The sequence below is a fragment of the Mytilus californianus genome, unplaced genomic scaffold (assembly GCF_021869535.1).
Source record: "Mytilus californianus isolate M0D057914Y unplaced genomic scaffold, xbMytCali1.0.p SCAF_4, whole genome shotgun sequence".
In the NCBI taxonomy this organism is placed as follows: domain Eukaryota; kingdom Metazoa; phylum Mollusca; class Bivalvia; order Mytilida; family Mytilidae; genus Mytilus; species Mytilus californianus.
The window spans coordinates 51,021,688-51,045,925 of NW_026262690.1; the positions used below are offsets into that span (position 1 = coordinate 51,021,688).

General features: G+C 31.2%; 1 protein-coding gene across 1 annotated transcript; it reads right to left on the bottom strand.

Annotated features, from left to right (window-relative positions):
• Positions 1 to 298: 298 nt before the first annotated feature.
• Positions 299 to 20,004, bottom strand: LOC127698410 (transcription initiation factor IIA subunit 1-like). The gene is made up of 9 exons (XM_052201876.1): positions 19,849 to 20,004; positions 15,132 to 15,233; positions 14,216 to 14,351; positions 13,676 to 13,725; positions 13,114 to 13,213; positions 10,772 to 10,908; positions 8,872 to 9,012; positions 7,831 to 7,920; positions 299 to 5,900 (listed from the first exon to the last, which is right to left on the bottom strand). The coding sequence occupies exons 1-9, from the start codon at positions 19,867 to 19,869 to the stop codon at positions 5,793 to 5,795; spliced, it is 885 nt and encodes a 294-aa protein (XP_052057836.1). The 5' UTR covers positions 19,870 to 20,004; the 3' UTR covers positions 299 to 5,792.
• Between the last annotated feature and the right edge of the window lie 4,234 nt (positions 20,005 to 24,238).

The following is a 24,238-nucleotide window of genomic DNA, read 5'->3' on the forward strand; positions in this document are numbered from 1 at the left end:
ACTTCTCTCTAATCTTTTTTACAAATATGAAAGTCTTTTAAGACAGGTTAACAATGTAAAACATCTTTGCTATCCTTACTGGCCATTCAATTTTTATTTCTCAACAAATATTATATAAATATTGCCAGAAAATAATGTTTGGTTATCATTTGTCTGCTTTAGCCTGATGTCTAGTTATATGAGAGAATTTATTAAAATATCAGTGTCACAATGTTATTCAACAAGTTATAGAAAGAGAGATAACAAAAAGACTATGAACATGGGTTTAATGGCAACATGTAAACAAATAAACAACACAATCAGTATTTTTATTTATTTTCTTGAAAAATTACAACAATGTGCAATTTTCTTTGAAAAAATATATCAATAAATAAATTCGAATTACTTGAGGAAAATCATTATCATTTCACACATAATGCCAACAATTTAAAACTTAGTCATTTTTAAGGAAATATTCAAAATAATTCCAGCTAATTATTCTAAATAGTAGCAAATGAGTCAATGTTAAAAAAGACAAAAATACCATTTACCTTTAAAATACTGAAGATAAAAATTTTAATATTTTTTTAATGTTTCTTTTTTATAAAAAATCTGAGAAAAGGCATGTTATCATGAATACGAGTTACCAAAACTATATATACATTTTTGTTTATCAAACAGTCACAATACTAAAAGCTACAGACTTATAATTTAATCAAATGTTTCATATAAAATTTGAAATTAGTGAAAGCAAATTTTCAACTATTTTGAAAAATTGGGAAAAGCCCTTTTAATGTTATCAACCTCTTTTTCAAAGCAGAAAGAATTTATGAGAATATTTAATATATATCATATTCATTTTATACATTTACATCTCAACCTCTCCACAGAAGAAATAAGAAAAGTGCAAATGAAAATGTTTGAAACAGTAAAATTTTGGCAGGCTGAGACAAGAAATTTTCATTTAGAACTGAAGAAGTGAACTCTCAACTTATAGATCTAACTTAAATTAGATCATTTTAATCACAGTTACATACGATATGGTGGGATATCATACACCATCCGAACAAAACATTTAGTGTAAAACTGACATTTTATTTTAGTAGGATTATTTATCATGACAAATGAAAAATCCTGCTGTGTTTCAATTCTTAATTGAAAAAACCTGCTGTGTCTCAATTCTTAATTATAATGGGTATCAACTCAAAATTTAACAATTAACTACATTCTTAGTAAATATTGTAAGACCTAAAGACATTAGGCATTCACTACAAAGTTCACTACACCATAGTAATCAATACCCTGATTTGGTATTACAGTACAAAATCAACATTAAAGAACCTTAGTGAGCGCGCTCACATACCCCACGTCCTCACATTGTCATTGGAGAAATAAAATATGTGTAAGAAAAAAAAATTGAATCATAATTTCCTGTCAATATGCACATCTACATAGTATGTCCTTATTATCTACAAAGTTTCATGAAATTATGTTGTGTGGTTTCAGAGGAGTTGCGATGAAAAACTGTTGCAGAAGACATTGAAGCAAATAAGTTCAAAGGGGCGTAACTCCTAGAAAAAAATATTGAATCATAATTTCCTGTCGATATGCACATCTACATAGTATGACCTTATTATCTACAAAGTTTCATGAAATTCTGTTGTGTGGTTTCAGAGGAGTTGTGATGACAAACTGTTGCAGTAGTACATTAAAGCAAATAAGTTCAAAGGGGTGTAACTCCTAGAAAAAAAATTGAACCGTAATTTCCTGTGGATATGCACATCTACATAGTATGTCCTTATTATCTAAAAAGGTTTCATGAAATTCTGTTGTGTGGTTTCAGAGGAGTTGCGATGACAAACTGTTGCAGTAGTACATTAAAGTAAATAAGTTCAAAGGGGCGTAACTCCTAGAAAAAAAATTGAACCGTAATTTCCTGTCGATATGCACATCTACATGGTATGTCCTTATTATCTAAAAAGGTTTCATGAAATTCTGTTGCGTGGTATCAGAGGAGTTGCGATGACAAACTGTTGCATAGTACATTGAAGCAAATAAGTTCAAAGAGGCGTAACTCCTAGAAAAAAATTAAACCGTAATTTCCTGTCGATATGCACATCTACATAGTATGTCCTTATTATCTAAAAAGGTTTCATGAAATTCTGTTGTGTGGTATCAGAGGAGTTGCGATGACAAACAGTTGCAGTAGTACATTAAAGTAAATAAGTTCAAAGGGGCGTAACTCCTAGAAAAAAAATTGAATCGCAATTTCCTGTCGATATGCACAACTACATAGTATGTCCTTATTATCTAAAAAGGTTTCGTGAAATTCTGTTGTGTGGTTTGAGAGGAGTTGCGATGACAAGAAACAGGACTGACGGACTGACAGACGGGTCAAAAACATTATACCCTCCGCAACTCGTTGGGTGGGGTATAAAAACCGTAGGAGATGCAGTCAGGAGATAAAGTGGAAAAGTAAATACAAAACTATGCATTTATTGCTTTTGATTATGTCTCTTTTAGCCTTTCAGAATTGAGGAAACCCTTTGGAATTATTTACACACATCTTCAATGCTAGGATACATCAAAGTTATCTGAGAATAATGTAAAAAACAAGACAAAAAACTTGTCCCCACTCAGCCATGGACTAAAACATGGTAAGTACTGTTACTAATTTGAAATATAGAGAAGTTTAGGTTTAATTTGAAATGGTATTCTTAATACATATTTGATGCCAATTCCTATAGAAGTCTGCATTATCAAACGTTGTAGGTAGAAAATTGAAAAAAAACAATCAACATTTCCAGACATGTACTCTATTTAGCCAAACTATCATAAACTAACATATGACTGAATTGATCAACTCCTCAATTATTTTTTTTACTGTTTAAAATCTGAATGCAGATAACAGGTCTATTTCTCGATATGAACAAAATCATACTATTGTCTTAAACAAGATATAGTGTCAGCTATTGTTTGCTTTTAAGGGAAAGGAAATAGATTTTACCAGCAATAAGTAAGCAGACTACAGAAAGTAGATCAGAAATGGAACAGATTTATGTTACAGGGAGATGGACAGTGGTAAACTAGTACAGGCCCTCCTAGCTTAAAATTTGTAAGCGGAGATAGGCAGACAAACCATGTGCTAAATATTTCAAAGTTTACAAACATGGATTTAGGTTCAACAATTCAACAATTTTGTGAAAAATTGAAGAAAAATCTAAATTCCTGTTTTATATGCACATGTCTAAATATTCTGCAAAATAACAAAGTGCCAGCCAGAAAACCTATTACAGAAATAATGCTATATATGAATGAAAAGACCAAATTACAAATAAACTGATCGACTAGGGAATAACATTATACACTCCTTTCAAGTTGATAAAATATCTCATACTAAAACAAGTATTATATAAATTGGACATATAGTAAAGTGTACATGATTTAATATCAATTGATATGATAGTTGTTTAACAGTACTAAATCTTTGATTGTATATCATTAACTACACAAAAAACGAATGTACAATGACTTAAATTACACAAAACAAAAAAGAAAGTTAAATGCAAGATCTTAAAAAAATAACCAAAAAGAAAACCAAAAAAATAGTCTACTTTTTTTGCACACTTCCTGATTTACAGATAGGGAAAATAAAGTGCAGTACAAAAAGTTACATGATTTTGTTACTCTTTAAATATTTCTCACAAGACATTTACAATATATCATCATAAACAGTCAATTTCTAATTCTTGTACAACCTTTTCCAAAACATGTTATAACACATTCAGTATCATTCCACAGGACAGTGTATTATTCCTATACTTTTATAGGTAATGAATATATTTTCAATAACATATTTAAATATTTCAAGGTCACATCCGCAACATTGTTCAGACATAAAAGAAATATAACAATTGTATCAAAAGGTTCTCTGTTATGAAAATTGTCAACTTGATATTAATTCATAATTTTTTGTTATCTATTTAACTCATACATCCGTTTCAGGCCAATTTGACACTGCAAATGTATCAGTATTTGCTGATAAGCAATTTCAATGGATTTCTAGAATGACTACTACCACGAAACCACAAAAAAAACCCAACTAAAAACATTTTCCCTTTTGTTTGCCTATGACAGTTTTAAACTTAGAATTTAACATTCACATATTCAAGCTTAAAACTATAAGTCTTTGGCAAAAAAATCAAACCTTTTATAAATATTCGAAAAAAACTCAGGACTCTGAACCTGTAAAATTTTAACACAAGGGCAGAAAATCCTCTGTAAAGAACATTAAATTCTGCTTGTTGCATATTTTAGAACTAAATGATTTTTTTTAGAACAAAATTAGGTGAAGTAAAGCAGAATATTTTTTTCATAATTATATGCCAATAAAATGTATAGTCTATTTAAAGACTAACTCAAAACTGCCAAATTCACTTCACAATAAAATGTTCTTTCATTATATCTTTAGACTTTTAGTGAAATCTATTTCAAATTCTGATTAGGTATCACTTTGTTCACTAAAATAATATTCAATCACATGCTTTTAATTTGCATCTGTTACACAAAGCTCATGAAGAAATATAACAATTTGAAAATCTTAACACTGAAACTTAATAGAGGAATTTTTTATATACATTATCTAAAATTTGAAAACTTATTATCAGAGTTTGTAGGGAAACAAAATTTGTGACAGTACCTGTCAATATAAATAAGCCTTTTCACAAGGACAGGGATTTGTTTTAGATAATGATCCAGACTTTCCTATTTGAATTTTGACAGGGTCCTCTTGTGTTCCTCAGCTGAATATATTTGCATAGTACTAAAAAAAATTTACTGCCTTTGCTTCTGTTAACAAATTTAATGTTTCAAAGTTCTGTGCAACGCCACTTTATAAACATCCTTGAACCTGGATCTACACTGTTTTGAACACTTGACAGAATACCTTTTATTGGCATAACATTTTTAGCATTGAAATGAACACAAATAGTATTCAATTTAGATCTAAGAGTATATATCTACTTTCATATTTCAATTACAGATGCCTAATTTCATGATGGATGTGATATTACATGTACTATGATGTTTGTTGCATGTTATTTTTGTAATAAATAATGCATCACAAATCAAGCTACATATCAAAACTAATTTTTCAATAAATCTTATAATTATTGTTTTGAAAAATAATGACATTTAGTTTATCCTTTCCTTTACAAAAAAATTATACAGATAAAGCAAATAATGATTTACTGGCCTTTCTGGTCCCAAAGTAAGGAAATATTCTAATCAATACAACATGCTACTTCTAAATATACAAAAAGTAAAAAAGAAACTGATTTCTATCTGATTACAGAAGAGGGTTTATAAAATTCAGAAAATGTTTATTTAAAAAAATGTAATGGAAAGCCAATTTCTTTACTCTTCACAGAAGCTGTTGTATCACAAGCAAAATATACATGGAATGGTCTGGTCGTCTTACAAAAATTAATAAAAAATGCAAATCCTTTTAACCAATTTTCATCAATTGAATGCTTCTAACATAACTGCATCTGGTAACCTATTTTCATATACAATAAACAAATAAGTTTTGACCATGTCCAATATTTGGTGTATATATAAGGGATTTTGGCAAAACAAAATAGAAACACATCATAACATCAAATGAAAATAATATAACAGTAGCTCTGTCAAACATTCATCAACAATAGGTGGAGTTCATCATACAACTATTAAAACTAGCTTAAAATATTCATCCACAACTGAAGAAACATTGCACCATCATACCCTTGGAAGGTTTAAAATAAACAACACATTTACCACTCAGCATCACCATTAGCTTTCTGGAAAACAAAGTCTCTGCCATTGAGATTCATGATACCATCTTTTAAATAGAATTTCCATTTATTTTTATTTCTGTTTATCTGCAAAATCAAAATTCACATTAGGTTTCAGAGTTTTAATCATTAAAAACTTCAGGACTACACTTGGCTAAACATTGGACTGATAATGTCCATGTTAACACCTGCTATACACAATTTCATTAAATTGACACTCAAGACAGAATTATCTAATCGGTTTTAGATGAAATCTACTAGATACCTACAGTTTTAACCTCTCAGATAAAATGGCACTGAATTGCTTCTGTTACCATGCTAATTATTGTCAAACATTATATTAAAACTCTTTTTTAGGATTATTTTTAGGGTATATAAAAATTCAGTTCTTACAGTATTAAATTTTCACTATACTGGTCAATATCTTAAATTTAAAAAAAAAAGATAAATATTGGAATCTATGCTGATAGATGTTCAGCTTGGTTTAGATGACTTGACCTTAGATTTACCAAATTTTCACATGAACAATTTGGGTTTTAAACCTGGCATTTAAATAACTCTCAATAAATTAGATCTGACCACTTGAAAAAATACGGATTAACCAATGAATGGTTTATGCTCCAAGGACTTGCTTTTCCTTTTTCTGGCAACTCTGGTAATTCTGGAACAATTTAAAGGGTAGTTTAGAAGGTGAAATTTATAATTTCAGGCTAAGAACTATAAATAAAACAGTATATTTAAGCTTGGCAAAGCAGTCTGTTTTTTCTCTAAATGCAACATTCTTACATATAGCAATAAAATGCTCCGCTGGGGCGCAGCTTGATACGACCACAGAGGTCAAACCCTGAACAGTTGGGGCAAGTATGGACACAACATTCAAGCTTGATACAGCACTGAATTTGGATTGTAATTAAATATTTGACACAGCATAGGTTTCTGACACAGAATGAATGTGGTCTAAGAACTTAAAAAATTTTAATTTACCTATTCAAACCATATCATTATTATTTGCTTTTATATATAAATCAGAAATAACCAATTTAAAATGGAAAATTTTAAAGAAAAAAAATGAAAAAAAAAATCCCCCTCAATTTTTTGAACCCCCTGATGATTCATCACCCCCAAACTCAATCCCAGCCTTCCCTTTGTGGTATGGTACCTTGCAGTACAATTTCAGAGAGATCTATACACTTGAACACAAGTTATTGTCTGGAAACTAGAAAAATGCTTGTTTTTTGGCCCTTTTCTGGCCCCAAATTCCTAAACGTTTAGGGCAATTACCCCCAAACTCAAACCCAGCTTTCCCTTTGTGATATGGAACCTTGTAGTACAATTTCATAAAGATCCATACACTTACTCACAAGTTATTGTCCTGAAACTAGAAAAATGCTTGTTTTTTGTCCCTTTTTGGCCCCTAATTCCTAAAATTTGGAGGCAATTACCCCCAAAATCTATCCCAGCATTCCCTTTGTGATATGGAACCTTGTGGTACAATGTCAGAGAGATCCATACACTTACACACAAGTTATAGTCTGGAAACTAGAAAAAATGCTTGTTTTTTGTCCCTTTTTGGCCCCTAATTCCTAAAATTTGGAGGCAATTACCCCCAAAATCAATCCCAGCATTCCCTTTGTGATATGGAACTTTGTGGTACAATGTCAGAGAGATCCATACACTAACACACAAGTTATGTCTGGAAGTTACAAAAATGCTTATTTTTGGCCCCTTTTTGGCCCCTAATGCCTTAACTGTCGGTACCATAACCCCCAAAATCAATCCCCACCTTCCTTTTGTGTTATTTAACCTTATGGTAAAATTTCATAGAGATCCATTCACTTTAACTAAAGTTAGAGTGCGAAAACCAATGTGTTTTCGGACGACGACGCTGCCGCCGACGTCACACCAATATACGACCGCAAAATTTTTAAAAATTTAACCAGTATGCTTAAATCACATTTTCTCTAGCTTATTAGGTTAATATGCTTATCTTTACATCACCAATGTATTAATTTCTCACCTTATCATACTGACAAACAACAACATTATCTGTGTCAAACAAATCTGTAGGGTCTTCATCACTAACATCATCTTCTGAGTTTAAAGGCTCCTATAAGACAATATATTGAAAAGATTGAAAAACCTAATGTTGGGAACATAGAGTGAATGTTTATCTATCACTTTGCCCTATCAGACTAGGTAAAGAAATATTCATTCACTGCTTAAAGAACATTAATGTTAATCTATATGATGATTGATGTTTTATGTACACAAACGGCTATATCTTGTACAATGATCATCTAGACCTTCGCTATTGAAATAAATGAACGAGGGAAACAATTTTCGAATATATTGTTAATCATTAATGATCAGAAGCCTTTTCATCATTTTAAATATGGTGGTTGCTTTTCCACCATATTTACACAACATGGTCAATTTAATCCAATTTTCTTGCAATTCTATGAAGACATTTTTTGTAAAACCAAAATTGATCAGGTAGAACTCGGGTAATTCTACTGTAAAGCCATCTGATGCAAACTGTTTCACCTGACCAATATTGATTTTAATACTATCAATTGTTTTTTTTAATTTCTAGGTAAAATTCAAATTGAACACACAAGATTTATGAAAACTAATTAATACATGTAGAAGTTTGGATGTCATTTTTTAACACTATACCTATTATACCGGACACATTTTTAAAGAAAAACCTAGTAACTAATTCAAAAACTTTCATAAAAACAAGAATGTGTCCATAGTACATGGATGCCCCACTCGCACTATCAATTTCTATGTTCAGTGGACCGTGAAATTGGGGTCAAAACTCTAATTTGGCATTAAAATAAGAAAGATCATAGCATAGGGAACATGTGTACTAAGTTTCAAGTTGACTGGACTTCTTCATTAAAAACTACCTTGACCAAAAACTTTAACCTGAAGCGGGACAGACAGACGAACAGACGGACTGATGGACAAACGAACTGACGCACAGACCGAAAAAAACCTAATGCCCCCTCTACAACGGAGGTGGGGTATAAAAATATATTTCACAATACTGAACCTCTTCTTCTCCCTGGAATTCATCTTCACCATCTTTGTTCTCATCATTTTCATCATCATCGTCATCATCATTGTCGTCATCATCATCTTCTTCTGAACTGGAATCATCAGCACCATCAAACTGTAAAACCCCTTGGGTATTCTAAAAACAAATTTAAGTTTAGTGGTGATATCATCCTATATAGAGGGACAAAACAACTTTTTTTCACAAAATCCAGTTTGGGCCTTTATTTTAGCGGGAATTTGGGATTGGGCCTTTATTTTTGCGGGGAATTTGGGATTTACACCTATCGGGACTCAGTTCAGAAATTAATTTATCTGGATCCGGGAAAGAAAGCTTTGTTTTTTTCGGGAATGCGTGATGACACCACCTCCAACTGCCCCTCAATATAAACTAAACTGATTAAAAGCTTTAAACTCTTGTTTCCCTTAAATATTAGAAAATGGAAAAACATCAGACATCAATCCACATTGATTTTTACACAATACATCAGACTTCAATTTGAATGCTGCACAAGAAATAAAATTTAGGTTCATAATTCCTTACCACATCAGCCCCTTTGCAGTCTCAAGAGTAGCATGCTCAAAGACTTTAAAATAAGTACTGCTAATTCTATGTTATGCAAGCAGCATTTAAGAGAATCATAGATAGAATTATCTGTCTGGGTTGGCTGACATGTTTTCCTGTGGACTGTCTCTTTGTAAGCTACCAAAAGCTAATTTTGACTGTCTAGTATAGTCATACTTTTATTCATATCACATTTATTTGGCCTTTTTAACTTTTTTTATTAGAGCGTCACTGATGAGTCTTTTGTAGACGAAATGTGCATCTGGCTTAATAAATTTTAAGCCAGGTATCTATGATGACTTTATTTTCTGTGTTTTCCCTAGGCCCAGACACATGAGGTCACACCCCCTTCTTCATTGGTCAAGAATAAAACCCATATTTTAAATGAGCAATGAACATAACTGTGTTATAACTTTGAATTGAAGGGTGATAATAACTGATTATCTATTGGTCCAAGCTTTGAAACATTCATCCCTTAAAAGTATTTATGAATGAAAGATTTTGTAGTTCAATAAACATGAAGTAAACTTGAATTTCATCATAACAGTTGATCATGTAAGAAAGTTGAAATCTTTTACTTGCAAGGAAAATTGGTTAAGTGTCATGTTACATGTAAAATATTATTTGTATAATAGCACTTGTACCAGAAAATCTGTGACCATCGTGTAAGGGAAATTAGTCAGTTGAAATTTTTTTTTATATATAATTTTTACAATTTTATATTTATAATATCAATCTGGATTTAAATGCTACTCTGCCAGTAAGAAAAGGGTTGAGTGTTAGGCAGATGCAGAGAGTGAAAGTATTTTCAGACTTGTAATTCAAAGAAATAGCTTAAAGAGAATAAATTCAGTCTTTAGCAACAGGTTGTTGAACAAAATTAGAAACTGCTTAGTAAGAGCTGAGAGCACAGATATCAACATATATTATGAACTAGGCACTGGAATGCTAAAAACAAGAATATTTTCTGAAAAAGAATTACATCAATATAATTGACTGTGTTTTAACTTTTTTTTAATTTCTATTCTATTCTTTATAATGTACATTTAAACATATTTCATAAACCAATATATTGTTACTGCATTTCAGAATTCAAAGTGATTGTTTGTGTAATACAAAAGTTCATTTAAATGAGTGTAAAAATATCTTTTGAGAACACTGCACTAACATGTACATATCCTAAACATATGTAAGAAATGTTTAAACTGGAGCTGCTAACAGCAACTTAAAGGGGCTACGACTTTCTCGGGTTGATATTTCCACATTTGAAAAGCCATTATCCATTTAACAAGACACCTGATACACTTAACTTTCCTAGTCTGAGATGAATTACCTGACTATTTTGCACAACAGTTGGGACTTGTCTATTCTGGACTAAAGTAGCTTGCTGTGGTATAGTTGTTACAATCTGGGCTGTAGCTGCTTGCTGTTGTTGAGGCATTGCTGCTTGTATAATAAACTGGCCATTACCTTAAAACAAAGGATTATTATATAATATAATATTATGGTTTCATTAAACAATTTAGTTCTCAATTTCAGTTTTGGAATCATGAAAAAAATGACAAAGATACATGGTTTAGTTCCTATATGAAAGTAACATGAAATTAGCTTGTTACTGAATTCTTTCTCAAGTTGTGTGCTATAATTTGCTAAAATACATACATAGATGTTATATCAAAGGGGAAATGTCTTATTAAAAGGTGCCTTATTTCAATGAATTCTTGTATCGTGTTATAATATCACAGGAATGGGTAATAGCTTACATAAGTATCCCATGAAAGCTAAAGTGTCATTTTTCAGTATTTTCTGTTACATAATATAAAGTGAAAATACACAATATTGAAGATTTTTCTTTTACTGATATAAATTTAAATTTTCTAAAAGTTTAACCATAGCAGACTGGAGTTATACATGTACCATAAAATTACAGAAAAGAAGATAATTGTCCATAAGACAACATGCCTGTTCACACAAGCCCATTTCCAAGTTCAGTGAACTGTAAAATCTAGGTCAAACCCCTAATTTTACATTTATTTTAAAAGTTCACATCATAATGAACATCATGGTGAACTACCACAAATTACAACGACCTTGAACATGTTGAACAGAAACTTTATCCTGATCAGTGAACTGTGAAATCTTGTCTAAATCCTAATCTGGCTTGTATGTTATTGTATACCATTTACACTGAACTGGATAAAGGGAAAACAGTACTACAATTGGCCAAGTTGTTTTTTTCTTAAATCAGTTATTTTGTTCACATTCTATCTAACTCGATACAATGTATGTATGACTATTGTTGAGTTTACGATAAAAGCTTGCCAATCAAAAGAAAAGTTTCCATGAACACAGGTGTGAACAACAAAAGGTATGCCTTTCACAATCAATAAATAAACACAACAAAAATATTTTGAAAATCAGTTATCCTATAACAGTATCTAGTATGAAACAATATATCTTCATGTAGAACAAATTTAAAACCATTAAAAGGTCACCATTAAGGATAAAAATAGATTTGTTATACGATTGAATATAAATTGTCTGATCTATCAAATTCTGATACAACTTTATACTTTAAGTTGAAATTCAAAAGACACAGGTATTAAAGCATGATTTGTTTATTATGTAGAATAAACAGCTGCGCCATGATCGCATGATACGCCCATCGCTTTTTCAATAGATATAAACCAGTCACCAAAGTTTCATGAAACTGCTCAAGGCATTTTTGAGTAATTGTCCGAAAACTGGAAAATCCCCCTTTTTTAATGAATAAAACCCCATAACTCGGTAACGTAAAATCTAAAATTTATTGAATTCGAAAGGGAGCTCACATCAATAGACATTAGCAATTCACCAAAGTTTCATGAAAACTGCTCAAGGCATATTTTAGTAATTGTCCGAAAACTGGAAAATCTCCCTTTTTTAATGAATAAAACCCATAACTCTGAAACGTAAATAAAATTTATGAAAATAGAAAAGGAGCTCACATCAATAGATATAAACAATTCACCAATGTTTCATGAAAACTGTTCAAAGCATTTTAGAGTTATTGTCCGAAAACTTGAAAATCCCCCTTTTTAATGAATAAAACACGATAACTCGGAAACGTAAAATCCAAAATTTATAAAAATTGAAAGGGAGCTCTTGTCAATAGATATAAAAAATTCACTAAAGTTTCATGCAAATTGATTAAAGCGTTTTTGAGTTATTGTCCAACATGTTGACGACAGACAACTGTATACCATAATACGTCCTGTAAACAGGCGTATAAAAACTGTATTGCCCCAAGATGATGTTCATTTGATTTCCTATCATACAAAGTAAGGATGAAGATAAAAATAAAACACAAAATGTTTAGCTTGCTACAAATTTTCATTTCTATAACCCTATAAAATGTGATCTGATCTTTTGGACTCATCTGTGTTAATAGTTTTATTATCATGATTATACGAAAAAAAAAAACAATATTCCAACTACAGGGCTTAAGACTTTACTATAAACATGATAAACTCTAAGGTTCTTTTGTATCTATATATTTTACATATAATGCAATCCCCTGACCATAACCATCTTCTTCTGACCTTGACATTTAGTACAGTTTAACTTCCTCACAAAAGGACAAGATTGTTATATGGATTAAGCAAGGTTTATGATTTCTACTGTTACCAAACTTACTGGTGGGTAATAATGTATACCCTTGGGCTGCTAAGGCCTGTAATTGTTGCTGGAACACACCCTGTGGTAATGCCATCGCTGCTACTGCTGCTGGTTGGCTCTATAAACACACAGTCAAGTTTGTAATATACACATATAAGCATATATTTATTCATAACGTCTCTAGTCTTTAAATAGACACTAATCTGTTCTTGTATACCACATGTTGACAGCTAGATGTCTTTTGGGGTTTACTTATGCTGTTGGATAGCTGTTGCATTGACATATGTCCCATATCTTCATTCATTTATCAGTACTAGTTTCAGCATAGTTCTTTATTCAAAGTTATAAATAAAAGTCTTACAATCAATTTCAAGCCTGTTCAGGGGCCTCTAATTAATGAATACATTTTTTTATCGATAAACAGTTTTCAAGTTACATTTGAATTTGAATCATTTGAAATTTTCAAAAAAGTGAACTCAGTCATAGTAAGCAAAGATCTTTATTATAAAATGTTGAATGTATGCAATATATTTCCCATTTCCATTCTTAATTTTAGTTAAACATGTATGGTAACACTCACTATTTCACCTCCTTGATGTGTGGCTATATGTACAGGAACAGGTATTTGGGCTGTACAAAAACAAAGTACATATATCATTGTACATGATTAGTATTATTCTCATATAGAATCTCTTCATATTTCTAGATTTTTTTCTTTTGAACAGTTTATTTGTTAAAATATATGTCCATTATGACCATGCTATATAAGTCATGAGTCAACATAATTTTTTCAAGTTGTACATTACAGCAGATTATTGTACCTTGACAAATTCAGTTATCAAAATCATATATGGAAAGATTTGAAGAATTGAGTACAGAAATTCATATCTTAGTATTCCATTGAGGAATCATGGTAGACTAAAAAAAAAAAGACTTTTGCATCTAGTTGTACATGTATTACTGCAGTTATTTAGAAAGATAATAATTTTCTAACTTCAGTGTTGATGCAATGAGTTGAGCATTTTTTTGCTCCATGTTCATGTTAAAGGCCTCACTATGACTTTGAGATGAAGAACAGCAACACCAGCCATGTATTTGAACCATATCTATAGTTATTAACCTTGTGTTCTTGGTGGGGCTTGTTGATGCATCACCTGTGATGTATACTGTATTGTGGTGGGTAGTTGTATTCCTGTTTCTGTTGATTCTATTACTGGATCTAATGCTTTTGACTGCTGAAGTTTACTTTCCCAAGACTGAAATAAAGCTCACATACATCATATAATATGTCATATACTGATACACATAACTATCTTACTAAACAAAAGGATGGGGCTAAAACAACAGCTGCATTCAAATAACCCCCATTTCTAAAGTGGGGTATACGTTTTCTATAATTTAAACCATATAATCTGAAGTTTAGTAACAAGTGTTCAAAATTAAGGCAAAAAGCAAGCAATTTTCCAGAAGGGGACTGTTGAAGTTGAAAATTATCAAAAAACTACCTGAAGGTTTCTATAAAATAACTCTGGGTCTGCTGGATTTTCTCACTAATCATACTTTCCATTATTAATCATTTCAAGCATTATCAAGATCAAAATGATAAAAGGTAAAAACATTTACAGGGAAATCAATAGACAGATACACCAAAATAGCTTTGGAAAACATTTAATTCAGGTTATACCTGCCTAACATCATATATATATATCTGATAAATAAAAGTGGTTAAAATTTTTTTACAAGTTTTAGCAAGCGGATGTTTTATAAGTATTTTATACCAGCACAGATATTCAAAACTAGTCCCTGTTAATGGATCATTCTTTTCCATTGGGAAAGTTATGACACCAAGAAAAAATACCAAAACCTAATAAACTTCCTTCGTAGATGCATTTAATAAACATTCAATTTCTTTGAGTTTAATCAAAATTATTGCATGGAAAACTTTAACTGTGTCTACAGACAACGCAAGTTTTACCTTCATCATGTTCTTTTCAAACCATTTGATAATGAAGTTCTATAAGGACTATAAATATCACCTGTTTTAATTCTTGCAAGACTTGCTCATCAACTCCTTCATCAAGAAAGGCTTCTCTGACATTAGCTATCACATCATCAACAACTGACTTGTATAGTCTCGGCTGCAATCAGAAAACAACATTTAGATTAACATTATCCACTTTTTCAACATTGTTTTTGTTTGGTAGTGTTTCTTGTACCAATGTATGGTGCAATTACTGTTCTTGATCAACTAGAATCGACAATAACATGACAATCACATAGTTTAATTTTTTACTTTTAAGTAAAAACAATCTACATGTATATATCATTCTTTTCAAGTTTGGTTTGAAAAGATTCAAAGCTTAATACTTTTTCAGGATATGTTCCCAATTATTTGTATAGATTTTTAACAATCATGAAAAGAGTAGCTGTAACACACTGTCATTTTAGCTTTAATTTAAATTAAGGAACAATTTTTTATGCAAACAAATCAAAGTATTTTTTCACTTCTTTATCTTTAAATTTACAACAGTGTACATTTTGTACATACAATGATTTAGATTTTTTGGGGAAAAAAATTGTAACTTCATTAAAATGTAAATAAATAATAACCTTTAGTTAATGATTGATTAGTTTACTGCATTAAAAAAAAACATCATATTCCTTTGAAATCTTGTTTATTTTTGTAAATTTTTCTCAGTTCCTATTAAAATTTATGCTAACAAAATGCAGATCAGGGTGGACCAACAAGACTGAAATCCATATTCTTATGATAACTAAACACACATGCATGAATATTCTTCCAGATTGAAATTTAATTGTTAAATTAATTTTCTTACTTTTAATCTGCAACAGGCTTGTTATTCAGATTTTTGTAGAATATATTGTGTATCTTTGAATGACAATTTAAGACATAAACTGAGACCACTGCAAATTAATGATTTTAAAAGATCAATCCTTCATGCCCTTTATCTATCTGAGAATTGTTTATTATTATGGAATTTATGCATATGTATCTTTAAGATTAACTAGAGGCTCTTAACTTAAGAGCCCATGTCGCTCACCTGCATCTTCAACAATGGACACTTCTTAGTAAAATTCATCAATAAAGGGGAATAACTCTATTAGAGTTAACTGACAATTTTAGTTATGTTGACATATTTTTAGATCTTAACCTGCTGATAATTTTTCCTTTTTTTAAAAGTTTTTATCTATTGTAGTTTTAAAGATAATAGACAAAAAATGCATAAAAACGTTAAAATATTATCATTTAAAGTCATATGAAATGAGTTTCAAAATAATTTAATGTTCAGGAAATTATTGAACCAATGCATGCATATATACTAAAATAAGTCCTATATGCACATTTTTTACATATTTTCGTATCTATACATATAATCGACACATAATATTTCAATCAGTGATTGTTGATAGCAAGCTCATTAACTTTTGAGTTTCTTGCCGAAGTTTACCGGATCGTGACATTGATAAACAATCAACACAGAAGCATGAGGAGCATGTAAAAAATAAGTGAATTTAAAAAGAGCAGAGTTAATTTTTTTTCATATTTTTCTATGCTTTCCCACGTGTTTAATAAACTTTTCAATAACTGTTCTAAAATGATTTTGTGTATTTAATTTGTTCTTTAAGAATCGATTATTACTATTTTCCTTCCAGTGCAGGTTTGTTTACATTCTGTCATCACGTTTTTCCCTCACATTTGGGCTGTGCAGTGGCCAAAGTTCTAACGAGAGGTCTCGTAGCTAAGGTCACTGCTTACGGAAATTACAACGAATAAGTATATGGGAGGACAATAATTCAATAGCTGTACATTTCTGAAGATTTTGATAAGATAATGGATTTTCTTTCACAAGAAAGTCCATGTACACATGCTTTATAATGCAACTTTCCCTTTCAAGTATATAAAACATATTCAATTTTTTTTTCAAAATTTGAAGTTTCATATGACTTTAAGGGCAATAACTCAAATAACGAGTCAACTGAACATTTCGGCTATTTTGGCTTATTTGTAGATCTTGTCTTGCTGATCATTTGTGTTGTTTAAAGTTTTTATCTATCTATTACAGTTTTCAAGTTACAGTGTAATAGGCTAAAATGGGGAAAATCGTCATTAAAGGACAATAACCAATAAGTAGTCGACTAACGATTTGGGTTATGTTGATTTATAAGTTGATCTTGTCTTGCTATTCATTTTTGTATTTTATTTTTTAATGTTTCTATTTATCTATTGTAGTTTTTAAGATATAAGGCAAAATCAGAATAAATTGGTAAAAAAAATGTCATTAAAAGGCAATAACTCTTATAAGAAGTCAACTGAAGATTTAGGTTATGTTGACTTATTTGTAGATCCTGTTGTGCTGATCATTTTTGCTTATTAGATTCTATTTATCTATTATAGTCTTTATTTCTCATTTCTCGTTTTTATATAGATTAGACCATTGGTTTTCCTGTTTGAATTGTTTTACTATAGTCTTTTTGGGGCCCTTTATAGCTTGCTGTTTGGTGTGAGCCAAGGCTCCGTGTTGAAAGCTGTACTTTTACCTATAATTGTTTACTTTTTACACATTGTGACTTGGATGAATATTTGTCTCATTGGCACAGCCGCACTCATACCACATCTTCTTATTTATATTTAAGATATTAGGCAATATTGCAAAAAATGGGTAATAACTCTAAGGAGTCGTTTTATCTGTAGATATTGTATTGTATTGCTGATCATATTTGCTTTTCAAAGTTTCTGTCTATTATAATTCTCAAGATAATAGGCAAAAATTGTTAATAACTGTAAAATTTTTCATCCAAGGGCATGAACTTCTATAAGAAGTCGACTGTCTGTTTTGTATTTTATGAACAATAGGCAGAGCTCATCATTCTGAACATTTTTTGCCCACCCCGTTCAAATTTTCTCTATTTATGGTGATTTTCAATTAATAGCAAAACTTGCATTTTAGTCTTGTTCTATTTTTAGCCATGTCAGCCATCTTGGTTGACAAGCAGGGTCTTCTGACACACTTTGCAAACTAAATACCCTAATAATGATTGTGGCCAAGTTTTGTTAAATTTCGCTCAGTAGTTTCAGGGGAGATTTTTGTAAAAGTTGACGACGGCGGATGCCAAGTAATGAGAATAAAAGCTAACTTGGCCTTTCGGCCAGGTGAGCCAAACCTGATTTGCACCTACTGAAAACAGCTGTTTTTTAGTTATTATTCCTAAATTTAAGATTCATTATATATCATGACTAAATACAATACAACAGAGTTTGCGAAAATGGTCGGTCCTGTCGGTCAAAATGAGGCTCGGACCAGTATTTTGAAGACTAGAGCCGGTCCCGATGACCGATGTAATAACGGCCGTTGTAGTGCATATTTCGGCACTTTTTTACATCGGTTATTAGATGTACCGCAACTGTTTCCAATAAGTGTTTACATCGGTTATCAGATGTACCCGCTGCCAATTTCCGGTACTGGTTTACGGATTTATTATAAACAAACCAAAGCGGCGATTTACACGTGGCCTACTAAATTTGTTCATAGAGCCATCCCTGGCAAACAATCGGCGATTGAACCCTTCAATGGAGCAAACAAATACTGTAACAGCCGAGAAAGCGTTTCAGATGATGAAATGGATAGTGAGGATGACTTTAAATAAGAACAATCAGAAGACCTGAACTGGTCCTTCATGGTTAATTTGCCTGTGGGTGCGAAGAATCAAACTAATATTAATAAAGTTATTTTTCGATAAAATATGTTATTAATTTTATTTCAGGATAAAATTGACAGATTTTGTAGGACTGGCTAAAATTTTGTAGGACTGACAAATAATCATGCTTTGTCGGTCCCATGACCGACGGGTCAAAATAAGTTTTCGCGAACTCTGATACAATCTTTAATCACCTGCATTAAACTTCTTAAGACCAAATAAACATAAAATCCAAATATGCCAACTTTATCAATATTACCTTCTAAAATAAAGACTTTCTTTTCTATTAATCAATCTTAACTGGATATTCACCATTTAGATTAATACTGTACAGTCATAGAGGGGTCTCGGTGGCCAAGTGGTCTTAGTAATTCAACTAATGTATTACTAGCCTGTCAACACTGAGGTAGTGAGTTCGAATACCGCATGTCGCAGGTGCACTCAACTCCAATCTTAATTGACTAGGATTGTCAGTTTTCCTACTGAAGTCGTGGTTCTCTCTGGCTTCCTCCACCAATAGACTGATATATTGTTTTGGGCATATGTTCTATGACAATAACAATTACTTAATTAATATCCAAAATGTTAAAAAAAATTACTGAATCATGACAGAAAAGGCAGGACAAGCTTACTGTGATAGTTTGAATACAAAATTAAGGTACATGTATACACATTGATGTCTTAAATGATTTTTTTGTCATTTATTTACAGATAATACTATTTCTCAATCTATTATGAAAAAGGGGGGACTATTTGGAAAGATGCAAAATATTGTATACACTACACAAAATGCAATTTGTGATGAGCCTTCGTATGGTATTTCCTAATTGCAAATCATATGTTGGATCTTTTTGGGTTTCCCCCAAAGACATTCTCATTATCAACCAGGTCCACCTGTTGTTCGCTGGTTGAATTATATCAATTTACAAATCAAGATGGATTCCATTGTTTTCGATTTACGAACGTTTTTATGAACGGTACTGGCACTAGACAACATATATTAGTTTATAACGACAATTTTCTTTTGAAACTCACCACCTGATTAGGTGTAGCCATTATTGAAATGGTTTGTTTATGTCCGAGAAAAACGAGTCATATATTTCTCTGACTTGTGGGCTGTAAGAAAGCCGAAGTTGACTGCCACTGCTCCGCTTATATAGCTGGTATTAAATCCCGTATGTCTAGAGGGCGCTGCTCTACTTTTGACGTCACAAGCACCTGTCAGATGATTGATTGTCTCGCGATACATTTCGATGATGATTTAACGCGGGAAATACAAAATGATTACATATTAAAATTATTTATACGAATGCACAGAATTACTGTACGAATTGAAATAGATATGGATTAAAAAATAATAATAATAATAATAATAAATTATTTAATAAAATTTACTCGTCCGAGGCGAGGATTTACTTTCATTGAGACTGATTTTAATTAACGCTTCAAAAAGCCGAATATAGGAAGGCACACTGGCAACGAATACCCACAAAAAAGTAACAATACGAAATGATTATTTTTACTTCTTCTTCTTCTTCTTACAGTAAGCGGCCACCGTCAACTGCTTGACTATCCTGCCACATTTTTGAAGTGCGCGCATGAAAATAATTTTGAAATTTACTGATGATATAAAAACCAAACTGACTGGATGAAATTTGTATACAGGTGCAAATAAAAACATGTTATCTAATTAAATGATGGAACTGAGCCTTGAAAAATTCAGGACTCTGGACAGAGAAATTAATTCCGAGCCTAATTGCGAACTTGAATGCATTGCCGGACACTGAGCTGCTGACATTATGTCATTTTTGTGTGTAGCATCGATAAGGACCCCACTCGGGAAATAAGTTTCAATAACTTGTGTAGGTCATCCTAGGGTATAAGGCTAATAGTCTATATAATTTATTTATCAAAATCCTAGTCTTATGACTAAAATATCATGACAATTTCCATAATTTTAGTTTTTTAAATTATAATTCAGTTTTACTTAACATGTAAATCATTTTAGTGTATGTAACTTTTCATGTCTTGTGCTATATCTGTATGTCATTTTAAATTTCACTTGTTTCTAAATGATAGTAAACTTGTGGTAGCCCACAATGCATTTTGATCCATTTTGTTGATTGGTCAATTTCTCATGTGGATATGCATTTTTTAGTTGAGAAATTTCTTCGCAAATGTATTCTGAAGTCAGAAATCTAGTGGTCTCGAACTGTTAAAAGAAACAACCCAATTATGTTAAGGAAACTATTTCAGCTACTTTTTTTTTATATCTAACAGTAAAGGGCTAAATTATCATTTTCTAAAAATAACATCACAAAAAAAAAATGAAAATGTGTTTCAAATGAAGGCCAAATTAGTTTACAGTTGTTCAGATATTGTCAGTCGAATAAAAAGATACAAATCAATGTAACAAACAAAAACTGAGGGAATCACATGATCTCCGAAAGCAGTGAGTCCGGGTGCATCTAAGGGGTAAGCGTCTCCTGCTATGCATGTATCACCCACCAAGAGAATTCAATGAGTCAAAATGTCAAAATCGGGAATAGGACACAATTGGTTCGGCAGATTAGACGACCATACTGGTATCTAAAAATCTGAGAACGAGAAAACATGTCAGTCGTGAGTTGAGACAAACATCAAATCGGTCATTCGATTCGTGATGGTGACCGACAAACTTATGTAGTGTTGATTTCAGTCTTTCTTCATCAGAACTCTGTTGGAACGTTTTTTTGAAAGGAGCACACCTTGTTAATAAAGACAGTATAGTGTTAAAATGCACGAGCGTAACGTATTAACTGAGATATGTAAACGCTATACGATAGAGCAGCGAGTAAGTTACTGCTGAGTAAAGGGATGTGACAATTGGAAACTTGAAATCATCACGTTTGTCATAGATTATTTGAATTCGTCCATCTGTCTCTACTTTCCCAAGTATCCTTAAGCGCAAGTTCAATTGAATATATGAGATGTTATCACTCATTAAAATGTGGGTTATTGAGTGACAGAACATCATCAATTTATCTGAAAGAGAAATAAAAGAAATTTGTATGATGCTTATTTTTTTGTCTTTGTATGGTCCTATGTGAATTCTGCTTCATATCAGTGCAAAAAAAATCGACAAGTAATTAATACATGAATGAAAAATGATTTGATTGTGAATATTTTTAAATCATTTCTTTGTTTGATTGTAAACATTTTATAAATTCATGATGTAATATTAACGAGGGAAATGCTCCAATAACTTATTTTATATTACGCCTTTAATTTTCCGAAACGTTTAAAGAAATATAAAGCTACGCTGCGTCTTACAACATCGGCATTTACAAATTTTGTTTGACATTGCTAAATTAAAAATTATGTTTTCTTACCATTCTTAAAATTCGCACACAATGGTATATAGTAGCGGAGCAATTTGCAATATCATGCATAATTCAAGCATGGCTTTAAAATCAATGATACACCAAAACATATTATTTGTTAATGTAGTCATTTTTGCATACTTTATCCTCACAATATCTTATAATAAAATGAAAATCCAAATATCAATACTTGTCATATTTTGTTTTTGTTTTAGTCTAAAAATATCAAATGATTTTTCAAAATATAAGGATCGCAATTTATCATGTGTATCAAAAGTGCATGACGTTTAAAAAAGGTTTAAATTGAGTTATTCGGCTTTGTACAAGCATCCAAGTTTTCAATCAAATACTATAACGCTGACCTGTAATATAAAGCATTATAGTGGAACTTTTTTCTTTGTTTTGCTTTGTGATAATGTTTTTCTATTTTTTTGCGTATTATGTTGCAACATTTCTTGCCTGCCGTAAGTCTACCCCAACTAACGTATATCGACAACCTTTTCGTATCAGCAAACATTTATCATTAGCATAACATTAGTGTGTTATGTCTTATCGTTTGTTGTCCAAATAACTATAAAATTGCCTTTCAATACCATCATTGTCATAATCCCGAATATGACTGTTATACCGAGTGTAAATTTGCATTGCTATACGACGTGTCTTGGTATTTTCTACATCCAACAATCATGTATTTATTTTTGATGTTTCTGTTATGGTTTCGGTTGGATAATGTTTTATGTCTTATCGTTTGTAGTCCAAATAATTATAAAATTGCCTTTCAATACCATCATTGTCATTAAAATTATTTGGACGAGTATTGTGAAAATAATTGTATAAAGTTCGAGATTGCATGTTAGTTACGAAAGCGCGTCACTGTTTTTGATATCCTATGGTGTCTTTCGTTGGTGGAATATGTTCGTTGTTGTTCTGTGGTTTGCATGTTGTGTCGACTATTATATTATTTGTTTGTGCGTTTCTCTGTGATGAATGTTCTTACGTGTGTTTGTGCTGTATTTCTGTCACGTAGTGTTGTCATTTTAGCGATATATTTTTTAACGTTGTCATAAAGCGGGACACCATTTTTCTTAAAATGTCCTGTACCAAGTCAGGAATATGGCAGTTGTTATCAAATAGTTCGTTTCTATGAATGTTGGCGTTTGCTTTTATTGCACTTCAGTGTTCCTGTTGTTCCTTTGTTTTCTTCTTATAGTTGATGTATTTCCTTCGGTTGTAGTTTGTAACCCGGATTTGTTTTCTCTCAATCGATTTATGTCTTTTGAACACCGGTATACTACTGTTGCCTTTATTTATCTACTGTTTGAATCTAATTTTACGTTTGTTCACATCATTCCAGCCGTATATTCATTCCTAAAACAAAGGCATAAATTTCTGATTTTCTATTTTGAATTGTCTTTTTTTCAGACTCTTCTTATATTGAACAGAATCTACATGACTAAAGTTTCACCGGAAACATCATCAACAAAAGATAGAATATGGACTGCATGTGAGTACATAAGACAAAGTTCTTTGTCCCAAGAGTCGATTAAAGCGATACTCTTTCATCTGTTTTTCGTATGTCAGATATTTCATATAACTACAGATATGCGAGTGTTCATCCAAATTCTATAATATTCTTTGATGTTGATAACTTTAGTTATATTGCTGGATAGTTTAGAATAACATTTGCTAGTGACATCAAAGATCAATGTATACTTTAAATGGGATGATCGCTATTTTGAAATGTCTTTCGGAAACTTATTTTTTTCACTGCTGTAAAAATAATGTATTGAACAGTTTAGACTACTTGGGAAAATATGTTTTTTTTTTAATTAAAACAAATAAATGTATAAAATATTTATATGTAGATCATATAGATCAAAAATTCGTAGCTATGATAAGTCGTTTTCAGTTTTCTATGATGATATTTTGGGAAAATTGTACGTTAAGAAACATGTTTTGGATTATAATTCACGCAAAAGACAACTTTGTTTTCAAAAATGATAATAAAGCGAACTAAAAGTTTTGTCTTATCTATACGAAGTTACTATTTATCTAAGTCATTG

What these genes read in the sequence shown, in the direction of transcription:
- LOC127698410 (XM_052201876.1), bottom strand. Translation starts at nt 19,869, where the DNA reads ATGGCTACACCTAATCAGGTG. An exon ending in TCTTGCAAGAATTAAAACAG is followed by an intron (nt 14,352 to 15,131) that starts GTGATATTTATA and finishes GCTTTATTTCAG; the next exon opens with TCTTGGGAAAGTAAACTTCA. An exon ending in AGCCCCACCAAGAACACAAG is followed by an intron (nt 13,726 to 14,215) that starts GTTAATAACTAT and finishes GTTTTTGTACAG; the next exon opens with CCCAAATACCTGTTCCTGTA.